The sequence below is a fragment of the Schistocerca nitens genome, chromosome 6 (assembly GCF_023898315.1).
Source record: "Schistocerca nitens isolate TAMUIC-IGC-003100 chromosome 6, iqSchNite1.1, whole genome shotgun sequence".
NCBI lineage: Eukaryota > Metazoa > Arthropoda > Insecta > Orthoptera > Acrididae > Schistocerca > Schistocerca nitens.
Genome location: NC_064619.1, coordinates 732,212,725 through 732,239,264, shown reverse-complemented (window position 1 = coordinate 732,239,264; position 26,540 = coordinate 732,212,725). Strand labels below are relative to the sequence as shown.

The 26,540-nt window shown below is 43.7% G+C and overlaps 1 protein-coding gene across 1 annotated transcript in view; it reads right to left on the bottom strand.

The window, feature by feature from the left end:
- Positions 1-3,156: 3,156 nt before the first annotated feature.
- The window catches only part of LOC126263605 (fibroin heavy chain-like), a 49,173-nt gene continuing 25,789 nt past the window's right edge, over positions 3,157-26,540 (bottom strand). Inside the window, exons 2-4 of the mRNA XM_049960691.1 lie at positions 13,104-16,555; positions 3,552-3,716; positions 3,157-3,338 (exon numbers count right to left, since the gene is read on the bottom strand). Of these exons, the coding sequence (XP_049816648.1) occupies positions 3,157-3,338; positions 3,552-3,716; positions 13,104-16,555 (3,799 nt within the window). The remainder of the gene's footprint in view (positions 3,339-3,551; positions 3,717-13,103; positions 16,556-26,540) is intronic.

The following is a 26,540-nucleotide window of genomic DNA, read 5'->3' as shown; positions in this document are numbered from 1 at the left end:
CCTACTGCAGTGTTAACCTCCCCACCCCCAACGGTAAAGTGTGTCAGAATATACTGTAATCATTTGTTTCTCAGCTTCCCCCACGCTTTTGGGGATTTCAATGCCCATAACTCTTTTTGGGGTGGAACTACAATCATTGGCCATGGCAAAGGCCATGAAAGTGTACAGCCACAACCTGACCTTTGCCTACTGATTTCTGGTAGCCCCACAAACTTCAGCTTGGTGCGTGCAACTTTCTTGGTTATTTACCTTAGTATCTGCATTCCTTGTCTTCTCCCATCCATCCATCCACCCCCAAGAGAGTCCACGGTGACATGTGGTGATGACTTCCCGATGCCCTTCTCTGCCGAGATGGGCTCTCGACAGTGTTGACCGGGGTACTTTCACATCTCCTGTCACCCTGGGCTCCCTGCTGCATGGAGATATTGATGAGGCAGCTGAGAATACGACTGCACTCAATCATTGGCAGCTGGATTGGTGATCCCCTGTTCGTGGACCTGCCCCAGAAGAAGACAGTACCTTGGTGGTCATTAAAAGTCTCAGAGGCCATTAGAGATTGTATGTTGGCTCTCCAATGCTCTAAGCAGCACTCACCAACAAAGTACCTTATCGCCTGTAAGCAGCTTCATGTTCGGACCTGCCACCTAATAAAACTATGGAAATAAGTGTGCTGGCAATGGAATCTTTAAACCATCAGACTATGTACCTGTCCTTTGAGGTTTGGGCTAAGATCAGAGATCTCTACGGATACCAGAAACCTACAGATGTGCCTCGTATTACCTTGAATGGCACTGTCTGCAACGACCTAGGTGCCATTACTGAACATTCTGCTCTTCTTTGTGCCTGGGCATCTGCATCTGAGAATTATCAACCTGCCATTTGTGCCCTGAAAGAGTGGATGGAGCAAAAGCAATTATCTTTTACACCCCACTGGAGCCATGTAATGCTCCATTCAGCAAGTGGGAATTTGTCGGTGTCTTAGTCCACTGCCCTGATACAGCCCTAATGCCAGACCACATCCACATTCAAGTGATCAAATGTCTATCAGGGTACTGTTGGTGTCATAGCTTTACCATCTTTAACAGCATCAGGGGTGAGGGCGAGTTCATAACACAATGGCAAGAAAGTATATTTGTCCCAGTACTGAAACTGCGTACGCACCTTCTAGAGATGGACCATTATAGCCCAATTAGTATCACCAATGCTCTATGTAATTTTCATGAATGCAGGGTGAGGCAGCAGCTGTGTTGGCTCTTTGGGTCTCAGGATGCAATTTAGTGTGGAGGTTGATGAATTCTTGTGCCAGATAGATACCACTGCAGCAAAATGAGGGAGATCAAGCAATGAAGTGAATCAAATATCCAAGCAAATAACAGTAGAGTACGAACAGCTCATGCGCCACCAAAGGATATAAGACAGGACCACGTATGTCACTTGGAAGTAAGGCAGAGATGCAAATTTCCTGAATATAATGAATTTATGTGGGTTGATTGTGAAAAGTATGTAGTCCCATTGTGCAGTAACAAAAATGAAGTGCTTTAACACTAGAACCGCTGATATTTGGACATACCAAGAACCACAGCTGGGTCACTAATGACCTGCGATCTTTTCCTTTATTTCCCCTATGTCAGTGGGTTAATGTTACTGCCAATGAATCTATTGTTAGAAGCACTACGATATTTAGAATGAAGTTAACAAAAAGAAACCATGTTTACACAAATTATAATTTAATATTTTAAAACTTACATGTATATGCTGAGTGTTTTTACTGGCTACCATTACATAATGAACACAAATGATAGTCTTTTGATGTACATTTGTTGCACACAGTTTCTTGCAGGTGTGACACTTAACAAATGATTTCTTTCCTTCACAGTTAGACTTTACAAGGCAGCGTGTTTGCTTTTTTTGTCTGTCAGGAATATCTTCAGGTCTGACAGGGATGCTAGTCTTTCTAGTCGCTGCATACTTCTCAGCAAGCTCCTCCCCCAGCTGCAGGATGAAATCCCTGCGTTTCAATTTTTTCTCATTTAGAGAATTAATCAGTACCCTCGCATTTATCTCAGCCAAATCCAACAAGTTGTAAAATATGTGAACAGGCCAACGTCTCGCTGGTGCTTTGACAGAGTATTTGCGAGCCATTTGGTTGACCATGTCCACTCCATATTTAGAGCAGTTATAAAACGTAACAGTATCTGGCTTCTTTTTATACCATCCTCAATCGTCACATAAGGATGCATAGTGCTCAGAATCAGGACATTCTTGCTGCTCTTAAAATGATAAACAGTCAAGTGTGGTATCATCTTTTTTCAACAATACTGTGCTTTATAACTGTTCTCTTGCCTTCTTGATACAGATTGGCATATCCCTGCGAGATCAATTTATTGTGCCCACAAGACTCGTAGAATTAGCTTTCAGTGTCTCAGAGAGTTCTAAGGAGGTGAAAAAATTGTCACATGTGACATTTATTCCTTTTTTGAGGTAAGGTTGCATAAATTTTTTTACAACAAAGCCACCAAGACACTCGTCACACCGCTTAGTGTCATCCTTTCCTATATAAGGGATAGCATTCACAATATATTTTGAGTCTTTATCTACCACCATCCAATACTTTTGCCCATATTTGTCTGGTTTTGATGCCTTAAACTGCGTGAATGTGCAACGGCACTTTGAAGGAAAAAGCTGTTCAGCGATTGTTATATATGGACCCGGTATGTAGCTAGACTGTGGATTCGCAATGAACTCATTCCAGATTTCTGTTACCAAAGCAAACATGTCTTCTCTTAGTCATTCTGATCTTGTGGATCTAATGTCAAATCTGAGATAACGCATTATATCTCTGAATCTGTCATGAGCCATTGTTGATTTCACAAAATTATTTCCCCACTTCACTGACCACAATGTGTCCAGGTCTAAGTTCTTAGCTCCAATAGCACCATGGACGTACAATATAGCTATAAAAGCTTCCAGTTCTTCAATTTTTATAGTCCACTCATCTGAGCTCAGTACACAAGGTGCTTCAATTTCTGTACATTTTACAATATGTTTCAAAATTTTGTCCGTTATCATTACATGCTGTGCACTCTAACAGGTCTCACTCACGTTTCATTTTGCATGCGGAGGTGGCCCTGTCCTATCTTTGAAAACATTCTGTTGTCAATATCTTCCAGCTGAACAGTCACCTATTACTCCAACTTTCCAGGTTGTTCCATCGGGTGCTACAATATCGCTACCTGAAGGAAACTGAAGTAGTCCAGAACCCTGGGCAGTTTGCTGCCCACACTGACCTTCAGGACATCCACTTCCTCGAGCTGACTTAGTCTTTGTGGCAGCTGTTCCTGTAATAGTAGTTATACATATTAGAACGCGACATAATATTGAATATATTGTGTAATATTAGAACAAAAAACACCTTCCTAAATGTAATATATAACTTGTAAATATTCAACAGGAAACAATGTATAAACATAAGTGTTGCAATTCAAATTACTGTCTATGCAACATATACATAAACAAAAATTATTATAAAACAAAAACATAAACAAACATACCTTTCTCATCAGCATTCAGTAGAACCTTCTCAGTAGTAACATCGTCTGCTGATGAAGAATCCGGAACTATTGGTGATGGAAATTCTTCCTCACATAAAGACTCCAGCAGCTCACCCTCAGATTCATTATTTAAAATCTCATTTAGAGCATTTATAATGTCCGCTTCTGTGCGTAGAAATTTGGCCATAATATATTCGTAAGTTACAAGCACTATCTACACAGACAGAAAGCACTACTAAACCTGTTTCCGTGGTACAAAGCTCTGGGTGCGCAATATCTGCATACAAGGTCAGGCTTGTTTGAACTTCTCTCCCTTTCGTCCCCTGCTGAAAACTGGAATGACGGCCGAATGTGAAGTAAAAATGAGTTTCGCGATTGTTGACCAAACACACACTAACAATAGGCATGAAGCTACATGAAAAATGCGATTGTTATAGCGACTGCACTGGACGGGTCAGAACTGACCCTTCCACAGTTGTAGGTGCATCTTCATATTTCTCTTTTATGTTTTCACCATAAAATGTGAAATGAAGTATAATCACTAATTACATTATTTCATAAAAAGTCACAGAAATGTAACACTCTAGGCAACAATACAAAAGAGTGACAAACAAAAGAATTATTAAGTGGGTCACGAGTGACCCAGCCATGGTTCTAGTGTTACGGCATTTCATATGCAATAGGACGAAATGGTTAGTACCAAGATAAGCTGAAAAATTTAGGATTAATTCTGTCTTGTATTTAAATAATTTTTCTTTATATAATCTCCTGAGACTTGAGTACTTTCTTTTATTTTTCCTCTCTTCTAATATCAGTTAAGAAGTGTGTGTGCATAAATTTTTGTGTGTGCATAAATATTCCTCAAACTACTCTGAAGTGTGTTGCAGAGGGTATTTTGGAAGGCACCATGTGTTAGGATTTTTCCTCATTGCAATTGAGTATGGACTGAGCGAATAATGGATTATTAACTGCCTTTATGTGTACAGTAAATAGCCTAATTTGGTCTTCAGAGTTTGTAAGGGAGCTAAATGCAAGAGGCTGAAGAATATTTCTAGATTCTTCACTAATACTGGTTCTTGTATTCTCATAAGGTGACTTATGTGGAATAATTTGTATCTGTTTTCTCAGGATTATTGCTCCCATCAGTAAAGCAAACCTGTGACCATCTGTGACATCCTTCTTCGTATATGCTCAGTCAGTTGAACAAATGGTCTGATCCCTGACACTTTTAGCAATTATCTAAGTTTGGTCACACACATGAACTGGAGTCATCCACCTGTTATGGACCCTGTAAAACTGTTTCATTTTGATTTCCTGAAAATTGTTATTGTCTTAGTTTACTGTTCATAATTTTGAATCATTGATAATGTAGTAAAAGTATGACACTTTTTTATTCATTTTGTGAAATCCAGAGTTTTACCTTTCTATCCATCAAATCAAGTTGCCAATCTTTGCCCCACTTTGAATTCTTTTTCATATCTGATTGATTATTTCTGGAAATATTTCCTGTCAATAATTCATTATTGGTAAGTATCATTTGTGAAAAGTCTGGGATTGCTAATAGTACTGCTGGTCAGCTCATTAACATAAAATAAGAATGACTAGAGTTCCAGCACTGTCATCTGGTGCAAGTCAGAAGTTATTCTTACTTGGGTTGATGAGTCTCCAGCCAAAATTTCATACTTCATTTATCTAGTGCATCACTTTATCAAATGATTGAATGTTCATACAGTTTTTTCTTTTTTTAAACTAATGGTCCTGAGTTCAGAAGACATTATTGTGGAAGTGCCTCCCTGCCAACAGGCAGGTAATAAATTTCTTGATTCCCTTTTAGTGCTTGACCCAGGTTTGCTTGAACCAACAGTGCTGACCTATGGAATGCGCTGACACACACTTCCTATTTCCACATCTGTCAAAGGGTCTTAGCTAACTCTCCCAACCAGTGTGAGTGGTGTTGACAAAATGGAAATGGGGTGAGAGGATAGAGGAAAGTAAAAGAAGAGACTTTCTATACTGTCCAAACACTCTTTGGTTGCTCCAGCACTAGTAAAGGATGTAGTTTTTACACATATGCCTATTGTTTGACACTTTATCTCCATTGTAAAACTTCTTCTCCCATAACCCTAACAAATAGTATAGTGAGAGGAGCCCTCTTCTATTCTTATTACAGTGGTTTGCAGAGTATATATGTAGACATATTGCAGTCTTTGTGATAGTGATTTACACTCAAATTTTGTTGATTTACATTTATTTAAGTGCTTAACTTTCTTTTCTTTCAGGAAAGAAAATCTGACGATGGCGATGGCGACTCATCAGTGTCTCGTAGAAAGCGAAGACGAAGTGATAATGCAGGTAAGCTGTTTACATGCTACTGCAATGTCTCTGTTATGAGAATTCTGTGAAATGTGTTCTTCCATACTCAGCAAATGGGAAGTGATTCTCCATTACATAAGTGGCACTTGTCACCCACTTGGTAATTCATATTCCTGTTCCAGGAAAAATCAAACAAAAATGTTGTTCATGGTTCATGTTGGGAATTTCTTTGAGCTGTCTGCATTCCTGAAATCAGAGGTCATTAGAAGTGAAAATAACTTTCTGAATTTTCTAGAATGTAAGAATTCAATTTCATGTTTGGCATTTATTCATTACTTCATTCACCTCAAGCCACCTGTGTTAGACTATATATTTGCTGGTGGTTACTTGACACCATGCTGTTTATGGATCTGCTCATCTAATAACATTATCTACACTCTACATCTACACTCTGCAAACAACTATACAGTTCATAACAGGGGGTATGCCTCACTGCCAGTTATTAGGGGTTCTTCCCCTGTTCCATTCGTGTATGGGGTGCAAGAAGAATAATTGTTTTAATGTCTCCATGCAAGCTGTAATTAATCTAACCACCTCCTCAGAATTCCTGTGGAAGTGGTATATATGGGGTTGTAATATGTTGAGAGTGGCATAATTTGTATCCAGTTCCTAATACTTTGTCAGCAGGCTTTCTTGGAATAATTCATGTCCACCTTAAAGAGTCTGCTAGCTCATTTTTTTAGCAGTTCTGTGATACTCTCCCATGGATCAAACAAACCTGTGACCATTTGTGCAACCCTTCTCTGTATGTGTTCAGTATCACCTGTTGGGTCGTATTTGATATGGGTCCCATACACTTCAGCAGTATTTTAGGATGGGTGATTTACAAGCAATCTCCTTTGTAGACAGACTGGATTTCCCTAGTATACTACCAATAAATTGAAGTCTGCTGCGAGCTTTAACCATGACAGAACTTAAACATATTTATGTGATAATATTGTATTACTAAGTTTTTCATTTTGTGAAGTGCACAGTTTTTAATTTCTCAACATTTAAACCAAGGTGCCATTCTTTGCACCAGTTTTAAATCTTATCAGGCTGTAACTGAACATCGATGTCACTTGTCACGCTGTACTTCTTTACACTGAGGTGACGAGAGTTGTGGGGTAGCGATAAGCACATATAAAAATGGCAGTAGTTTTGCATATGCAAGGCATAAAAGGCCAGTACATTGGTGGAGCTGTCATTTGTACAAAAGTCATTCGTGTGAGGTGGTATCAAGCATGATTCTGGCAACGTGATGGGAATTAAGACTTTCAACACAGGAGGGTAGTTAGAATTTGATGTATGGAGCACCCATTTCTGAAATTATTAAGGAATTGAATATTAAAATACCAACAGTGTCAAGAGCATGCCAAAATAGCAAATTTCAGGCATCCTCTCTCACCACAGACAATGCAGTGGCGAGTGGGCTTCAATCAACAACACAGCAGCGGTGTTTGTGTAGAGTTGTCAGTACTAATAGACAAGCAATACTGCATGAAATAACCACATAAATCTATTTGGGATCTATGACAAATGCACCTGTTAAGACAGTGCCTTGAAATTGGGTGTTATTGGACTATGCAAGCAGATGACTGACAAGGGTGACTTTGCTAACAGCACGGCAATGCCTGCAGCACCTCTCCTGCACTTGTGACTATGTCACTTGGACAGAATATGACCGGAAAACTGTCCAGAATTCTTCTGGTAAGATCACATGGTAGGATTAGTGTGTGGCATGGACCCGACAAAGCCACGGACCCAAGTTCTCAACAAGGCTCCGTGTAACCTGTTGGTGGCTCCATAATAGTGTGGACGCTGTCAACATATAGCGGACTGGGTTCTGTGGTCCAACTGAACTGATCATGAACTGGAAATGGTTTTGTTCGGCTAGTTGGAGATTACTGGCAGCCATTCATGGACTTCATGTTTCCAAAAAATGTAAGAATTTTTATGGATGACACTGTGCCATGTCAGAACATTCTGGGCAATTTCAATGAAGGATTTTTCTACCCACATTGCCTGATGTGAACCCCCACTGAACATTTATGGGACATAATCGAGAGGTCCGTTTGTTCACAAAATCCTGCGGTGGCAACACTTCTGCAGTTATGGATGGCTGTAGAAGCTGCACGGTGCAGTATTTCTGCAGGGGATTTCCGGTGACTCGTCGAATCCATGCCATGCTGAGATGTTGTACTGTGCCACACAAAAGGTGGTCTGATGCAGCATTAGGAGGTATCCCGTGACTTGTCACCTCAGTGTATAGCTAAATCAATCACCTGAAAAAAATGTTAAGACACTAGTGATAACGTTTGCAAGGTAATTCATATAAGATCAGAACAGCAACATCCGCAATTAACTTCCCTGTGGCACACCCAAAGTTACCTCGACATCTGTTGATGACTCTTACCATGTCCTTCCATAAAAAACGTAGTCAATCCAGTCAAATTTTTTGCTTGATACTCCCTAACAACCATACTTTTGATAACAAGTGTAAATGTGGTATTATCAGAAATACATTTTGGAAATTAAAAAATACTGCCGTTACTTCATTGCCTCCATCCAAAGCTTCCAGCATGTCATGCGAAAAATATGAGTTGATTTTCAAATGAGGATTGCTGTCAGAATACATGTGGCTGGCATGGATATTATTCTGCTAGGGCTATCTCATTATGTCTGAGCTGAGAATGTGTTTCAATGTTCTACAACAAATCAGTGTCTTGGATGTAGGATGGTAGTTCTGTGGATCAATTCTTCTACCCTTCTCATAGACAGGTGCAACCTACACTCGGACTACTCAGTACTGTTTTCTCTTCCTGGTATCAATGATATTATTATAGTTAAGAGGGGCTAAATCAGCTGCAAATTCAGTATAGGAACAGCAATGGATTGACAGGATCTGGAGCTTGGTTCAGTTTTTAGAACTTAAGCTGTCTATGAACACCATTGAAACTAATAAGAGGGTGACTCAAATGAAAACCTTAAATATGTAATAACAAATTGAAATTTTGCACTGTTATCCTGTAATTTGGTAAGTGTGCTACCAATAGCGTGCAGAATGGCCTGTAGGTGTCAGCATAGTGCAGATGCACACATACCATCGCAGTATGAGTATAAAAATGGCCACCCCACTTGTGACTCGCACCAGGGAAGTAAAGCATTCTTCTATTCAGTTTTTGCGTAGTAAAGGTGTGAAACCTATTTAAATTCATGGATGAATGAAGGTTCAGTAAGGGGATGCATGTTTGTCACAGCAGCAAGTCTTCGAATGAAGTAGGAAGTTCACAAATGGTGTGACTTCAGTGGAAGATGCTCCTCGTCCAGGTCAGGCATGCACAAGGAGTTGTGACTCCACCAAACATTGCACCAATTCAAGCCATAGTGAAGTGACAATGAATGACAATGCAGCATGTTTACAGATTAGTCATGGGTCAGCACACCATATTATGCATGATGTGCTCCAGTTTCACAAAGTGTCTGCAAGATGGGTCCCATGGCAACTGACTCCTGAAATGAGTTAATGACATGTTGATGCTTGTGAAGATCTTCTTGAGCCCTTTGAACAAGAAGGTGATGGCTTCCTTGCAAGAATCGTTACTGGGGACAAAACCTGGGTTCACTTCCACCAGCTGGAAACGAAGAAAGCCAGCAAGGAATGGCACCATTCCTCATCACCAAGTGATTCCCATATGTTTGGAAGACCCAATGGGAGGAAAGAAGTTCCATTCTGATGAAGAAGTACACCACGCAGTGCATGATTGGTTGTGCGGACTACCAAAGAATTTTTTTCTAAAAGAATTTATACACTTTGTAAGTGCTGGAGGACTTGGATTGAGTGTGGGTGAGATTATGTTGAAAAGTGAGACAGCTTTGTACCATTTCTGCACAGTAAATAATATTTTAAAAAATATTGAAGGTTTCATTTGACTCACCCTCATACTTATTTCACTCATCTTTTCAGTGGTAAGCAGACAGTGATTCTTTCCAGATCAAATTTTTGTTTTGGTTGTAATCGTGACACTTGTATTACAAGTAACTTTCAAACAATAACTCATTACACCAGTGACTTGAATCACTGTCTTCACTTATATTTACGACAGAGGCTCAGTCCAGAAGCAGCAGCAGCTTTGATTAATGTGGAAGAAATCAGAGGTCTCATTAACTTGTCAAACAAATTTATTCAATATATAGATTTTTCAGTAAAGTACAAGACATTCTGAAAGGAGATCCGCCATATCTACTGTTAACTGGACACACAAAAAGCTTTTCATTGGCAACTTTGGCAGTTCAGTGGGAAGTCTTTTTGCTGCTTTCTGTCCTCATATTGGGGCTGGAAGCTCTTGTCACACTCAGACTGACCTAAGAACCAGTGTTCAGTTCCCTGTGTCAGCATGACACTGCTAAGCTTTCAGCAGGGATGAATGCGTGAGTGAGACTGGTGGTCCAAGTGGGCCATTTGAATTTGTGTCAAAACTACAGTTGTGAAAATTGTCTCAGACACGAGCTGAGGTTCTATGACCCAAATCTTCCTGTTGTGTACTAGGCACTCCTCTTAGCTTCCTTGACACTTCCCCTCCCCCCTCCCCCCTCCCCCCTTCCCCCTCCCCCCTCCCCCCTCCCCCCTCCACCTGAACACATTTCCATGTATATTTCATGTTTGACAAATTATCAAATTTATTACTGTATTTCAGTTATTGCCCCTGCTATTGTGATAAATGTCAGTACATTTCAGTATAATCACATGATGCACTTCTCTGCTGATTCCTTAAACAGCATGTTTTGCACAGTTTATACCACTGAAAATTTGTACACCAATAAGATTGCTACTGTGGCTTATTAGACTGCTCTCTGTCTGTCTGTCTGTCTGTCTGTCTGTCTCTCTGTAAGTGGAAATTTGCCACTTAACTGGCATATCAAATAACCTGGTCTGTCATTGTCGTACTTCCTCCCAACCCGTAGCAGCGTCAGTCATGCCCCTCTGGAATAACCAAATGCAAGACCGGCCTTGTGCAACAACGTGACTGATCATATTGCAGTTCATTTAGAGGAATTTACCACAGCTTCAGAGTCATGTTCTACATTATCAGAGGCAGGGCCATTCATAAAAATCATAGTGTATACCAGCTGTGCTGTAACTTCCATATCATGTTTAACCTGAACTGGATCATCAAACAGCTGTTCAGGGGCCATCTCGAATTGCAGCAAAGAGCAAGATTGACTACACAGTGGCAGAATATTCTGCCAAGAAAGCGATACTCAGCTATTACCTCACTTCATAATCCATAGCATCTGAATTCCCAAGCATTCCCGCCTCATCACCGCCCTCATCTCCTATATCAGATTCTCTGATATAAGTAGAGGGTTTTGCCTTGTCATTGCTTTCAGTCTCAGAATCCTCCATGTCAGTCTTCACCAGCTCCTGTCCCAGACACTCATCCACCTCTGCCCCTGTCCTGTGCCTTGTCTTTCTCTCTCTTCACTTTCACTTCCTCTCCAACACAATACTTTTCTGTCATGCACTTACTCCCACCAGATCGATGACCAGATGGCATGAGAAGGAAAGAGGCTTTCCTTCTCATTCTGTCTGGTAAGCCTCCCCTGACCTGGGGTTCAGGCTGACTTTTCTGAACTCTGCGTCTTTTCCTAAATCTCTTTCTAGTCCTTATCCTTCACAACACATCCTTACCCTTGAACACTTCTGCCAGGAGGAGGAGCCACTGGCTCCAAAAACTAGCAAATTTAATACCTTTCTTGAAACTTCTTGGCAGATTAAAACTGTGCACTGGACCGAGACTCGAACTTGGGACCTTTGCCTTTCACTGTAAAGTGCTCTACCGTCTGAGCTACGCAAGTATGACTGACACCATGTTCTCACAGCTTTACTTCTGCCAGTATCTTGTCTCCAGTAAAGCTGTGAGGATGGGGTTGATTCCTGCCCTCCTCCCTCCCCTTTCCCCTACATGTTGTGTGGTTCTTTGTGCCATTTTGCTTCACCTTTCCACATTTCTTCTTCCACTGGTGTTGTCAGTCATACTATGGTGTGGGGACTGGGATGGGTTGGCAGCAGGGCTGGGGCACCATCATGTGTCACCTACTGCAATATCCCTCATGTTCTTCAATTTCCATACCATCTCAGCATTTGTTTCGTCTCTTTCTTTGCGTGCTTTCATTTAGCTTTCCTGTGTCATTTGTGTTGTTTTCTGTAACCCAAACAGACCTTCCCTGAGGTTGGATTCTAACAGCTTTTCCATTCTTCTGCTAAGAATTAGTGTTAGTATTTTGCAGCCATGAGGTACTCTCACCTGTCAGTACCTGCTTTCTTTGAAAATGGAATCATTACACTCTTCTTGTAGTCTGAGGGTATTTCTCCTGTCTCATACACCTTGCTCATCAGATGGAATAGTTTTATTTTGTCGAGGCTGCTCTCCCATGGCTATCAGTAGTTCTGATTGGATGTTGTGTACTCCAGGGACCTTGTTTTGACTTGGGTCCTTCATTGCTCTGTCAAATTCCTCCTGCTGTATCATATCTCCCATCCCATCTTCATCTATATAGTCTTCTGATTCCATAAAATTGCTTACAGCTTCACCTCCTATGTATAGACCCTCTATTATACTCCTTGCAGTATTACCTTCTTTATTTACTTGTTTCTGTCTTTCAGTTCTTGATATTCATACAGCTGCTTCAGTTACTTCCAAAGACCTCTTAAATTTTCTTGTTGGCAGTGCCAATCTCTTGCCTTGTGAAATATGCTTCTAAATCGTTAAATTTGAACTCTAGCCTTTCTCCTTAGCAATTTTGTACTGCCTGTCACTCATTTGTAGATGTTTGTGTTCACTTTTACATGCTTCATTTGCTGCCTTTTTATATTTCCTTTCTTTTATCAATTAAATTCTGTTCTCTTCTGTTTTCCAAAGATTTCTACTAAGCCTTGTCTTGTTACATAACTGATCTTCTGCTGCCTTCACCATTTCATATCTCAAAGCTACCCATTGGTCTGCTGCTGCAGGGATGGGCAATATCTTTGGCTTGGGGCCATTCTTATCTAGGAAGAGGTTAGCAGAAGGCCACACCTTTTAAAATGATGGCATGCAGTAGTCCACTTTGCATTTCAGAAAAGTTATAAATTGTTGCAAGAAATTCTGTCTTGGGAGGCCAGACGAAAATCACTAGTGGGCCACTGTTTGCCCATACCTGTTCTGTGTTCCTTTCCCCTGTCCTGTTGTGTTCCTTTCCCCTGTCCTGTTGTGTTCCTTTCCCCTGTCCTGTTGTGTTCCTTGCCCCTGTCCTGTTGTGTTCCTTGCCCCTGTCCTGTTGTGTTCCTTGCCCCTGTCCTGTTGTGTTCCTTGCCCCTGTCCTGTTGTGTTCCTTGCCCCTGTCCTGTTGTGTTCCTTGCCCCTGTCCTGTTGTGTTCCTTGCCCCTGTCCTGTTGTGTTCCTTGCCCCTGTCCTGTTGTGTTCCTTGCCCCTGTCCTGTTGTGTTCCTTGCCCCTGTCCTGTTGTGTTCCTTGCCCCTGTCCTGTTGTGTTCCTTGCCCCTGTCCTGTTGTGTTCCTTGCCCCTGTCCTGTTGTGTTCCTTGCCCCTGTCCTGTTGTGTTCCTTGCCCCTGTCCTGTTGTGTTCCTTGCCCCTGTCCTGTTGTGTTCTTTGCCCCTGTCCTGTTGTGTTCCTTGCCCCTGTCCTGTTGTGTTCCTTGCCCCTGTCCTGTTGTGTTCCTTGCCCCTGTCCTGTTGTGTTCCTTGCCCCTGTCCAGTTGTGTTCCTTGCCCCTGTCCTGTTGTGTTCCTTGCCCCTGTCCTGTTGTGTTCCTTGCCCCTGTCCTGTTGTGTTCCTTGCCCCTGTCCTGTTGTGTTCCTTGCCCCTGTCCTGTTGTGTTCCTTGCCCCTGTCCTGTTGTGTTCCTTGCCCCTGTCCTGTTGTGTTCCTTGCCCCTGTCCTGTTGTGCTCCCTGCCCCTGTCCTGTTGTGCTCCCTGCCCCTGTCCTGTTGTGCTCCCTGCCCCTGTCCTGTTGTGCTCCCTGCCCCTGTCCTGTTGTGCTCCCTGCCCCTGTCCTGTTGTGCTCCCTGCCCCTGTCCTGTTGTGCTCCCTGCCCCTGTCCTGTTGTGCTCCCTGCCCCTGTCCTGTTGTGCTCCCTGCCCCTGTCCTGTTGTGCTCCCTGCCCCTGTCCTGTTGTGCTCCCTGCCCCTGTCCTGTTGTGCTCCCTGCCCCTGTCCTGTTGTGCTCCCTGCCCCTGTCCTGTTGTGCTCCCTGCCCCTGTCCTGTTGTGCTCCCTGCCCCTGTCCTGTTGTGCTCCCTGCCCCTGTCCTGTTGTGCTCCCTGCCCCTGTCCTGTTGTGCTCCCTGCCCCTGTCCTGTTGTGCTCCCTGCCCCTGTCCTGTTGTGCTCCCTGCCCCTGTCCTGTTGTGCTCCCTGCCCCTGTCCTGTTGTGCTCCCTGCCCCTGTCCTGTTGTGCTCCCTGCCCCTGTCCTGTTGTGCTCCCTGCCCCTGTCCTGTTGTGCTCCCTGCCCCTGTCCTGTTGTGCTCCCTGCCCCTGTCCTGTTGTGCTCCCTGCCCCTGTCCTGTTGTGCTCCCTGCCCCTGTCCTGTTGTGCTCCCTGCCCCTGTCCTGTTGTGCTCCCTGCCCCTGTCCTGTTGTGCTCCCTGCCCCTGTCCTGTTGTGCTCCCTGCCCCTGTCCTGTTGTGCTCCCTGCCCCTGTCCTGTTGTGCTCCCTGCCCCTGTCCTGTTGTGCTCCCTGCCCCTGTCCTGTTGTGCTCCCTGCCCCTGTCCTGTTGTGCTCCCTGCCCCTGTCCTGTTGTGCTCCCTGCCCCTGTCCTGTTGTGCTCCCTGCCCCTGTCCTGTTGTGCTCCCTGCCCCTGTCCTGTTGTGCTCCCTGCCCCTGTCCTGTTGTGCTCCCTGCCCCTGTCCTGTTGTGCTCCCTGCCCCTGTCCTGTTGTGCTCCCTGCCCCTGTCCTGTTGTGCTCCCTGCCCCTGTCCTGTTGTGCTCCCTGCCCCTGTCCTGTTGTGCTCCCTGCCCCTGTCCTGTTGTGCTCCCTGCCCCTGTCCTGTTGTGCTCCCTGCCCCTGTCCTGTTGTGCTCCCTGCCCCTGTCCTGTTGTGCTCCCTGCCCCTGTCCTGTTGTGCTCCCTGCCCCTGTCCTGTTGTGCTCCCTGCCCCTGTCCTGTTGTGCTCCCTGCCCCTGTCCTGTTGTGCTCCCTGCCCCTGTCCTGTTGTGCTCCCTGCCCCTGTCCTGTTGTGCTCCCTGCCCCTGTCCTGTTGTGCTCCCTGCCCCTGTCCTGTTGTGCTCCCTGCCCCTGTCCTGTTGTGCTCCCTGCCCCTGTCCTGTTGTGCTCCCTGCCCCTGTCCTGTTGTGCTCCCTGCCCCTGTCCTGTTGTGCTCCCTGCCCCTGTCCTGTTGTGCTCCCTGCCCCTGTCCTGTTGTGCTCCCTGCCCCTGTCCTGTTGTGCTCCCTGCCCCTGTCCTGTTGTGCTCCCTGCCCCTGTCCTGTTGTGCTCCCTGCCCCTGTCCTGTTGTGCTCCCTGCCCCTGTCCTGTTGTGCTCCCTGCCCCTGTCCTGTTGTGCTCCCTGCCCCTGTCCTGTTGTGCTCCCTGCCCCTGTCCTGTTGTGCTCCCTGCCCCTGTCCTGTTGTGCTCCCTGCCCCTGTCCTGTTGTGCTCCCTGCCCCTGTCCTGTTGTGCTCCCTGCCCCTGTCCTGTTGTGCTCCCTGCCCCTGTCCTGTTGTGCTCCCTGCCCCTGTCCTGTTGTGCTCCCTGCCCCTGTCCTGTTGTGCTCCCTGCCCCTGTCCTGTTGTGCTCCCTGCCCCTGTCCTGTTGTGCTCCCTGCCCCTGTCCTGTTGTGCTCCCTGCCCCTGTCCTGTTGTGCTCCCTGCCCCTGTCCTGTTGTGCTCCCTGCCCCTGTCCTGTTGTGCTCCCTGCCCCTGTCCTGTTGTGCTCCCTGCCCCTGTCCTGTTGTGCTCCCTGCCCCTGTCCTGTTGTGCTCCCTGCCCCTGTCCTGTTGTGCTCCCTGCCCCTGTCCTGTTGTGCTCCCTGCCCCTGTCCTGTTGTGCTCCCTGCCCCTGTCCTGTTGTGCTCCCTGCCCCTGTCCTGTTGTGCTCCCTGCCCCTGTCCTGTTGTGCTCCCTGCCCCTGTCCTGTTGTGCTCCCTGCCCCTGTCCTGTTGTGCTCCCTGCCCCTGTCCTGTTGTGCTCCCTGCCCCTGTCCTGTTGTGCTCCCTGCCCCTGTCCTGTTGTGCTCCCTGCCCCTGTCCTGTTGTGCTCCCTGCCCCTGTCCTGTTGTGCTCCCTGCCCCTGTCCTGTTGTGCTCCCTGCCCCTGTCCTGTTGTGCTCCCTGCCCCTGTCCTGTTGTGCTCCCTGCCCCTGTCCTGTTGTGCTCCCTGCCCCTGTCCTGTTGTGCTCCCTGCCCCTGTCCTGTTGTGCTCCCTGCCCCTGTCCTGTTGTGCTCCCTGCCCCTGTCCTGTTGTGCTCCCTGCCCCTGTCCTGTTGTGCTCCCTGCCCCTGTCCTGTTGTGCTCCCTGCCCCTGTCCTGTTGTGCTCCCTGCCCCTGTCCTGTTGTGCTCCCTGCCCCTGTCCTGTTGTGCTCCCTGCCCCTGTCCTGTTGTGCTCCCTGCCCCTGTCCTGTTGTGCTCCCTGCCCCTGTCCTGTTGTGCTCCCTGCCCCTGTCCTGTTGCGCTCCCTGCCCCTGTCCTAGTCAGTAATTGCGTAATGCTCCCTCCATAACTTACAATGACCTCTGGCTGTTTCAGCTCATTCACATACCATCTCCATAATATCCTACCCTTTTGCCATTTCTTCAGTTACAATCTACAGTATATAATCAGTATATTGTGATCAGTCTGCATGGGCACCTTGATATATCTTAAAATTTGGACCCATAATTTAGTCTTTCTCTCAAAATTATGTAATCAATCTGAAACCTGCTGGTGTCTGCAACTCTTAAGTGTCTGTAACCTTCTTTCATGATTCTTAAACCAAGTGTTAGTCATGATTAATTTGTGCTCTGTGAAACAATCTACCAGGCAGCTTCCTCTTTCATTTCTTTCCCTAGTCCACATTTTCCTTCTATTTTTTCCTCCTCTTTCTTTTCCTACTATTGTATTCCCATCCACCATCACAATTAAATTTCTGTATCACTTAACTGTCCAAATAATCTCTTTTGTTTCACCACACATTTGTTCAATTTCTCCATCTGCAGACCTCGGGGTATTGTAAACTTGGGCTACAGCAATGGGTTTTAGCTTCATGTATCGTGTGTACAATAATCTGTTAACAATGTTGTTCATAGTGGCTTGCTTGAATTGTTGTTTCCTTATTCATTATTACATCTACTCCTACATTACTTTATTTGATTTATATTTCCAGCCCTGTATTCATCTGGCCAGAAGTCCTGTTCCTCTCGTCACTGAACTTCAATAATTCTCATTATATTCTAACTTTAAGCTATACATTTCCTTTTTTAAATTTTCAGGCATCCCTCCAAGATTAAAGGACACAATTTACCATCCTCCAACATGTAGAATACCAGTTGTTTTTCCTGACAACATTCTCCAGAGCAGTCCCTACTTAGAAATCCACATGGGAATCATTTACATGTGTGGGACATTTTACTCAAGAGGATGCCATCGTTTAACTGTACAGTAAAGTCGCACGGCCTAAAGACAAATTACGGCTGTAGTTTCCTCTTGCATGAAGCTGTTCACTGTACCAGCACTGCAAGGCCATGTAAGTTGGTGTCACAAGGCCAGAACAGTCACTTGCTCAGACTGTTGCACCTTCAGCTACCGAAAAGGGTCCTGCACTTCTCTTCAGCAACCACACTTTTGTCTAATCTCTGACCAAATACTCCTTCGTGGTTACATCTATAGTACAGCTGTCTGTTACCACTGAGGCATGCAAAATCCCAAAGAAAATGTACGTGGTGACTCTTAGAATGGATCATGTTTGTCCCACGCGCACACACCAATGTTCATTCAGGCGGACACAAGAAAGTCTTTTCATTGTGCCTGTCTGCAGCTCAACAGGTCATCTTTATGGTGGATAGCAATCTATCTTCTTCAGAATGTTGTTAATATTCCAACTTGTGTTTTCTACTGTTTAATTAGTGCCATTTTATTCCATGATGAGACATCCTTAGTTTGTCTTTTACTTGTCATATATTTGTGCCTAAATTTTGACAGTAACTCAAAACTGATTTTTTTTTTTTTCCATGACGATCAGGAGCCCAACAACCAGCCAGAGAGGAGACGGGTGGTGAGAGAGGAGAGGAAGAAGAAAAAGAAGAATTAGGAGAAAAAGAAGCAGTAATTGTGAGTTTTGTCAGTAGCATATGGTTACCCCCACAATCATTCTTGTTTTCCTTTCAGGGCACTCTCAGTTTTCATGTGCATGGATCTCCAAGTGATTACAATAGGCCTTCCTTTTGTGTGCTGATATACCTTTCTCTAACTATTTTTTTAAGCTGAGACTAAATGTCCCCTTGCAGAAGTGCATTATTTCTGGTAAGTCACAATTTATGTCATCAATTAATTTCCTTTCTACATACCCCACCCACCTACTGAACTAATAGTGGCATTCAGTACGTGTTTTTGTACACTGGTAACTACAAACTACAGTCCCTGCCAAATGTATGCAGCACATTTACTGTGGAGCCAACGGAACCAATGACAATTAGAAGTTCCTGTCTTGGAGTGGCTCATTGTGCTACCTTCAAGTTATTAGCTAGCACTACCCCATTGTGACGTTTGCCTGCTTTATGTCTTCTTTGATAGTTCTTGGAGTCAAAGTGTTGCGTTGTTATACTGGCTGAAAATTGGGGATGGAAGTTACTGACTACCATAAATGATGTAGCTGACAGTTGCACAGTTGTTTCACAGTTCACTGTTCACAACCCCCTAGTGTTACACAGTTAATATTCAGTTTGCTATTGGTTAACTTTTGATAAGCCTCATTAATAATTTGCAAGCAGATACCAGCATACTGCTACAATAGTTTACCACTGAAAGTCTATGAGCAGTAAAAACCCAACCACACAGTTCATGCAGAATAATACGGTATGTGTGACACTATTGAACAGACACTGTCATTATTTTTACACATGCCTATTTGTGTTGCGCTAATTTCATGGTTAAGATGATGCATTGTTGTTGATCTAACCAATATAAGTGTCTCGTTTAAAAATCGGCAATGGTCTGATTGTCTTGGGACTAAAAATTGGGTCTTTATATATCCTCCCAATAATATACTGTAAGTATACTTTGTTTGATGTTTAAGTTACCAAAATGACAATTAAAACCTAACTCAATCAATTAACTGAATCTATTGACAAATTCCTTATTTTTAGCAGTTTCTTCTACCAGAAAGGTCAGGTCAAATTATTTCTTTAAATAATGAAATTAACAGAAATAAATATAGAAACAATACTTTTGACAAACTAGGGGAAATAATTAAGCACTGGCTTCGCTGTGCTGATATGTTTTTGAACGGAGTAAAATGAATACTTTAGGAATCCTAGCAGTCCTTTTTCCAAATGTTTATAATTATTACATAATTTATATTAATTTATAAGTCAACAATAGAATTTAAGTCACAAAACAATTACTGATGTCACCCTATAACAAATGATATGAACTAGGAATAGTTAAAATAAATTATGTAATTCATGGCATTAGATCTGGTGCTTTATTTTTGAGACTGAGGGACAACCTTTCTCTTTTATTAAAATGCAGATTATACTAATGTATGTTAATGGCAATTAGTAAAAAATGAAAATAAAGTGAATGAGAAGGCAGACTGCAAAACAAGAGAGGAACTAAAAGGATCCCAGAATGAGATTTTTCACTCTGCAATGGAGTGTGTGCTGATATGAAACTTCATAGCAAATTAAAACTGTGTGCACTTCCTCATGAAAGATAAATGTCCCAAGTTACAGTCTCAGTCTGGCACACAGTTTTAATCTGCCAGGAAGTTCAAAAAGATCCCATCTTGCTTAATGACACCATGGAACAAATTCGTTGAACTTGGGCAGTTTAGTGCTACCATGATATTTGTTTGATGACTGAGGCACATCACTATTCCAGGAATGAGTTCACTGACCAACTTACTGAGGAAATGGGTAAGAGTGAATTAATAGATGTCAGAATAGTTGGTACTGACTTAAGAAACAAGGAAAGCTTGTAATTCTGAAGGTTTGGGATAGGGATTGCTAAACTTCTACTGCCCTTAATAGTTTGAGAATGGATGCAAAAGCCACTACCAACCATTGTGGAAAATATGTTATCACTTTATGCAGATTGGAATGTCCACACTGGGTTCGCTCTTGATTTTATCTTACAGTGAGAGAACACTCCTCACACTGGCTCATACATTGACAAGTTATTCTATTGTGGCTGACCCAAGGAGACACACCACAATATATCCTTGTGGGTTCTCTGGCTGGAACTTCCCTACACAGCAGACACCCACAAACAGTATCCCAGTTTCATAAAAAATTAACTTTTGTTTAAGGAAACATAAATCAAGAGAGCATGTTAAATATCAGGATATTTGTACCTACTTGATATTAGTCAGTTAATGAATTACAGTAATTTTATTGTGCATGTTGCTACCTGAATCAAATCTGAACAAGTCTCATGTAGGGATTTTGTACTGTTTGATGTTCAATGGTAGATTTGACCACTGTTTTCTTCAAAGATCTCAATTCCAGCTGTCCTCAGGCAGAGAGTCAGTCAACCTGTTGCCCACTCTCTATGGACCATGATTTCTCAGTCGGCATGTGAGCCCCATAGCCATTGATTTGGGCACCACCTGAAACAGTATCCTCAACAACAGAGTTCTTCAAATAATCATTATTTTCTTCTGTTGTAAGAAGAAAGTAACCCTGGCAAAGTTTTCCCATTTTGTGGTAATTCTTCCTGTCCTTTCTTCATTAATACAGAATGACAAAGGAAAATGTTGCACCTCAGAAGATATCAAATCCAGCAGTGGAAACCCATAAAAATGTTTTTATTGCCAAGTTACTACTGTTTGTAATATTCCACAGATGCTGCCAATGCTCAGTTGTTTTAAATTGCTTTTTCACTGTATTTACTTTCACTTCCATGAATGAAATTTGTGTATACACACTCAGCAATACCTCCATGAAGGGCACTATCTACTAAAAGAAGTCCTTTGTTCAGTATTTATCACATTAGAAACTTTTATCTCAGATGGACATTATCTTTTACACTTGAAAATACTGGAAAATTACTTTTTAACAAATTAACCATGTACTGGTAACTAATTTTTTCACTCACCTGCAGTTATCATTGCCAAGTCCCCAAAACTGTTTCACCTTAACTTCAGCTATTCTTTCATATTAAATGTTTTTTGAACACTGAAATTCTGATACTAATACTGCTGATTTTGAGATGACAGGAAAATGTACAGTAAGAAAGAAAAATGCAACAGTAATGGCAGGTTGCCCAGTTATGTTAAGAGATTTCTTTTAAATCACTGATTTTGTTTGTTGTGACCTAACTGCCTCTCACATAACTGACAAAACTTTGAGGACTCTCACTACTCTCCCTGTCACTACAGTGGACATTGGGCAGAGTCTTGCTGCACTGTGGTGGTTTTCTCATCCAAATTTGTAATATTTTAAGTTTAGGGTCAGTTGTAAAGTGAAAGTTCTAAAGGAGAACAGGTTTTCCAGTATTTTCCTAATGGTAGTATATTTCTTAAGTTTTGTGTATGTTCTTCTATTTAAGAGGTTTAAGCTCATGTTTATAACTGTAAATATTAATTCAGACAGTCATTAGTGCTGTTTTCATCTCTTGTAAACAGCCAGCTACACAGCTCAGTAAGCCATGTGTGCATTGGTGAAATGTTGGGGGGCAGGTAGCAAGTTACATTTTAAATTTTTCAGTTGTTACCGTTAACATCTTCAGTTAGTCTTGCTAGTAGGATGGGTGCATACTGTGTGTGGATGCAGGTGGAGCTGGCCACAGCTAGCAAACAGCTGAATGCATGTCTATGGTCAGCCACTTTCAGACTGATGCCTCAGGTTGTAGCAGTAGCAGGCAATTTGATGTATCGCATGGGACACCTTGGGTGTCACTTGTTTCACTCTGCTTTTGATGCACCTCATTGCTTAACAAAAGGGAATCTGCCCATGTAGCAGTGTGTAAACCAGTCAAGAAGGCCAGTGGAGAAATGGCAGGTAAGCAGCTGTTAGTATATCACTTGGCAATGAATTGACATCGCTTATTACGCTTATGATGGTTGTAGAGGTATTACAAGCAAAGTTTAAACAGATTGCTAGTTGTGCTCTGGAGAAATAGGTGCCTATGAAGTGAATTAAGGTTGGGAAAGACCTACTGGGGTTTAATAATGAAATCAGGAAAATACTGAAGCAAAGATTAGTAGAAAGATTCATGCATCTATGAAAAGATGTGTGGGTGTGTGAAGCGTAAAACTACTGCCGCTGTTACACTGTAGCAAAAAAGATGTCAGGGATCTAAGAAAATACTGGTTCTGCGTAAAATCAGTGTCTAGGGTTAAAGCTTCTTTGCAGTCATTCATTGACCAGTTCAGTGTGGCAGTTTAGGATAGCAAAATAAAAGCTGAAATTTTGAATTTTGTGTTTAAGAAAGCAATCATGCAGGAGAATTGTACAAACTCACCACTGCTTGATCATCACACAATGTCTCATATGGATAACATAGTAGTAAGCATCCCAAGTGTCAAGAAACTGAAAGGGTTGAAAACAACGAAGTCATCAGGTCAAGGTTGAATCTCAATTTGGTTTTACAAAGAGTATATTATGGAATTGGCACTTTGCTTAGCTTAGCTTTGATTTGTCGTGAATTTTTCGCTTAGTGCAAAGTCCCAAGTGACTGGTAAACAGCACAGGTGACTCTTGTGTTTGTGTTTGTGTGTTTGTGGAGGGAAGCATTCCACGTGGGAAAAATATATCTGAAAACAAAGATGATGTGACTTACCAAACGAAAGCGCTGGCAGGTTGACACACACACACACACACACACACACACACACACACACACACACACACACACACACACACACACACACACACACAAAATTCAATATTTCTCAACCAAGGGTTGCTTCATCAGGAAAGAGGGAAGGAGAGGGAAAGACGAAAGGATGTGGGTTTTAAGGGAGAGGGTAAGGAGTCATTCCAATCCCGGGAGTGGAAAGACTTACCTTAGGGGGAAAAAAGGACAGGTATACACTCGCATACACGCACATCCATCCACACATACACAGGCACAAGCAGACATTCGTAAAGGCAAAGTGTTTGGGCAGAGATGTCAGTCGAGGCGGAGGTACATAGGCAAAGATGTTGTTGAATGACAGATGAGGTATGAGCGGCGGCAACTTGAAATTAGCAGAGGTTGAGGCCTGGCAGGTAACGAGAAGAGAGGATATACTGAAGGGCAAGTTCCCATCTCCGGAGTTCTGACAGGTTGGTGTTAGTGGGAAGTATCCAGATAACCCGGACGGTGTAACACTGTGCCAAGATGTGCTGGCCGTGCACCATAGCATGTTTAGCCACAGGGTGATCCTCATTACCAACAAACACTGTCTGCCTGTGTCCATTCATGCGAATGGACAGTTTGTAGCTGGTCATTCCCACATAGGAAGCTTCACAGTGTAGGCAGGTCAGTTGGTAAATCACGTGGGTGCTTTCACACGTGGCTCTGCCTTTTATCGTGTACACCTTCTGGGTTACAGGATTGGAGTAGGTGGTGGTGGGAGGGTGCATAGGACAAGTTTTACACTGGGGGGGGGGGGGGGGCAGTTACAGGGGTAGGAGCCAGAGAGTAGGGAAGGTGGTTTGGGGATTTCATAGGGATGAACTAAGAGGTTACGAAGGTTAGGTGGACAGCGGAAAGACACTCTTCATGGAGTGGGGAGGATTTCATGAAGGATGGATCTCATTTCAGGGCAGGATTTGAGGAAGTCATATCCCTGCTGGAGAGCCACATTCAGAGTCTGATCCAGTCCTGGAAAGTATCCTGTCACAAGTGGGGCACTTTTGGGGTTCTTCTGTTGCAGGGTTCTGGGTTTGAGGGGATGAGGAAGTGGCTCTGGTTATTTGCTTCTGTACCAGGTCGGGAGGGTAGTTGCGGGATGCGAAAGCTGTTTTCAGGTTGTTGGTGCATTGGTTCAGGGCTTCCGGACTGGAGCAGATTCGTTTGCCACGAAGACCTAGGCTGTAGTGAAGGGACCGTTTGATGTGGAATGGGTGGCAGCGGTCATAACGGAGGTACTGTTGTTTGTTGGTGGGTTTGATGTGGACGGACGTGTGAAGCTGGCAATTGGACAGGTGGAGGTCAATGTCAAGGAAAGTGGCATGGGATTTGGAGTAGGACCAGGTGAATCTGATGGAACCAAAGGAGTTGAGGTTGGAGAGGAAATTCTGGAGTTGTTCTTCACTGTGGGTCCAGATCATGAAGATGTCATCAATAAATCTGTACCAAACTTTGGGTTGGCAGGCTTGGGTAACCAAGAAGGCTTCCTCTAAGCGACCCATAAATAGGTTGGTGTACGAGGGGGGCCATCCTGGTACCTATGGCTATTCCCTTTAGTTGTTGGTATGTCTGGCCTTCGAAAGTGAAGAAGTTGTGGGTCAGGATGAAGCTGGCTAAGGTAATGAGGAAAGAGGTTTTAGGTAGGGTGGCAGGTGATCGGCATGATAGGAAGTGCTCCGTCACAAAAAGGCCCTGATCGTGCGGAATATTTGTGTATCGGGAAGTGGCATCAATGGTTACAAGGATGGTTTCTGGGGGTAACAGATTGGGTAAGGATTCCAGGCGTTCGAGAAAGTGGTTGGTGTCTTGGATGAAGGATGGGAGACTGCAGGTAATGGGTTGAATGTGTTGATTTCTGTCGGTGGGGTCAGGAGGTTGATGGAGTCAGTTGAAAGGTTTTGTAGGGGGCCTAAGGTTCTGAGAATTCCTTGAAGCTCCGCCAGGACATCAGGAATGGGATTACCTTGGCAAACTTCGTAAGTAGTGTTGTCTGAAAGCTGACGCAGTCCCTCAGCTACATACTCCCGACGATCAAGTACCATGGTCGTGGAACCCTTGTCCACCAGAAGAATGACGATGGATCGGTCAGCCTTCAGATCACAGATAGCCTGGGATTCAGCAGTGGTGATGTTGGGAGTAGGATTAAGGTTTTTTAAGAAGGATTGAGAGGCAAGGCTGGAAGTCAGAAATTCATGGAAGGTTTGGAGAGGGTGATGTTGAGGAAGAGGAGGTGGGTCCCGCTGTGACGGAGGATGGCACTGTTCCAGGCAGGGTTCAATTTGGGTAGTGTCTTGGGGAATTTGATCATTAGGAGTAGGATTAGGATCATTTTTTTTTTTTTTTCGTGGCAAAGTGATATTTCCAGCAGAGAGTAGGAGTGTAGGACAGTAAATCTTTGACGAGGGCTGTTTGGTTGAATCTGGGAGTGGGGCTGAAGGTGAGGCCTTTGGATAGGACAGAGGGAGCGTAATCTTAATCTGGTTATGGCGAAGGCATGTTTGCAGAGGGAATGTAAATAAAACTTACGGGGGTCGTTGTGGGGATGTTGTGATGGTGACATGGTATTAGAAGGTGGAAAGTGCGACATGAGGCTGAAATGAAAATAAAAATATATGGAGAGAGATAAAGGTGAACTGGAAAGCAACTGGAGATCTGGTGTGAAAAAAGGCGAAAATGTGTTGGTAAAAGCTGTGCTATGTTGATCCTGTGGTGAACTTGGGTTGGTATACAACGATGTGCACAAAGGTTGGGTGGTTGTGTTGTCTCCAAAACACGTTAAAGGGTGGAGAAATTCGGGAAAATTTCGAAAAAACTGCGTGTAAATGTATTAAAAGGAGTGGTTTTGTGGTGGCAGATTATGAAAATGAGGCTAACAATTGTCTGACGAAGAAATAATGACGTTAAAACCTGTGGGTAAGCGGCTAAAAATGATCAGTGATTTTGGGAAAAATGGAAATGGACATAAAGCGAGAGTTATTAGAACTAGCCGAAATGGTTGTTTAATAGGTGAAAGGAACCTTTGTGAACTGGAAATGGTGGATTTTATAGCAGCAGTAGTGTTGAAAGCGGAAAAGAAAAAATTTTTTTTTTTTTTTTTTTTTTTTGTTAAGGTTTGAAAGTGGGTTACGTATTATTGAGTATATATAGGCGGGATGAAATTGTATGGTACATTATGGTAAAAAGGAGAAGGTGAATACAAAATGATCAAAAATGATCCTAATCCTACTCCTAATGATCCAACTCCCCCAAGACACTATCCAAATTGAACCCTGCCTGGAACAGTTCCGTCCTCCGTCACAGTGGGACCCACCACCTCTTCCTCAAAATCACCCTCTCCAAACCTTCCATGAATTTCTGACTTCCAGCCTTGCCTCTCAATCCTTCTTAAAAAAACCTTAATCCTACTCCCAGCATCACCACTGCTGAAGCCCAGGCTATCTGTGATCTGAAGGCTGACCGATCCATCGTCATTCTTCCGGGGGACAAGGGTTCCACGACCATTGTACTTGATTGTCGGGAGTATGTGGCTGAGGGACTGCGTCAGCTTTCAGACCAACACTACTTACAAAGTTTGCCAAAGTAATCCCATTCCTGATGTCCAGGCGGAGCTTCAAG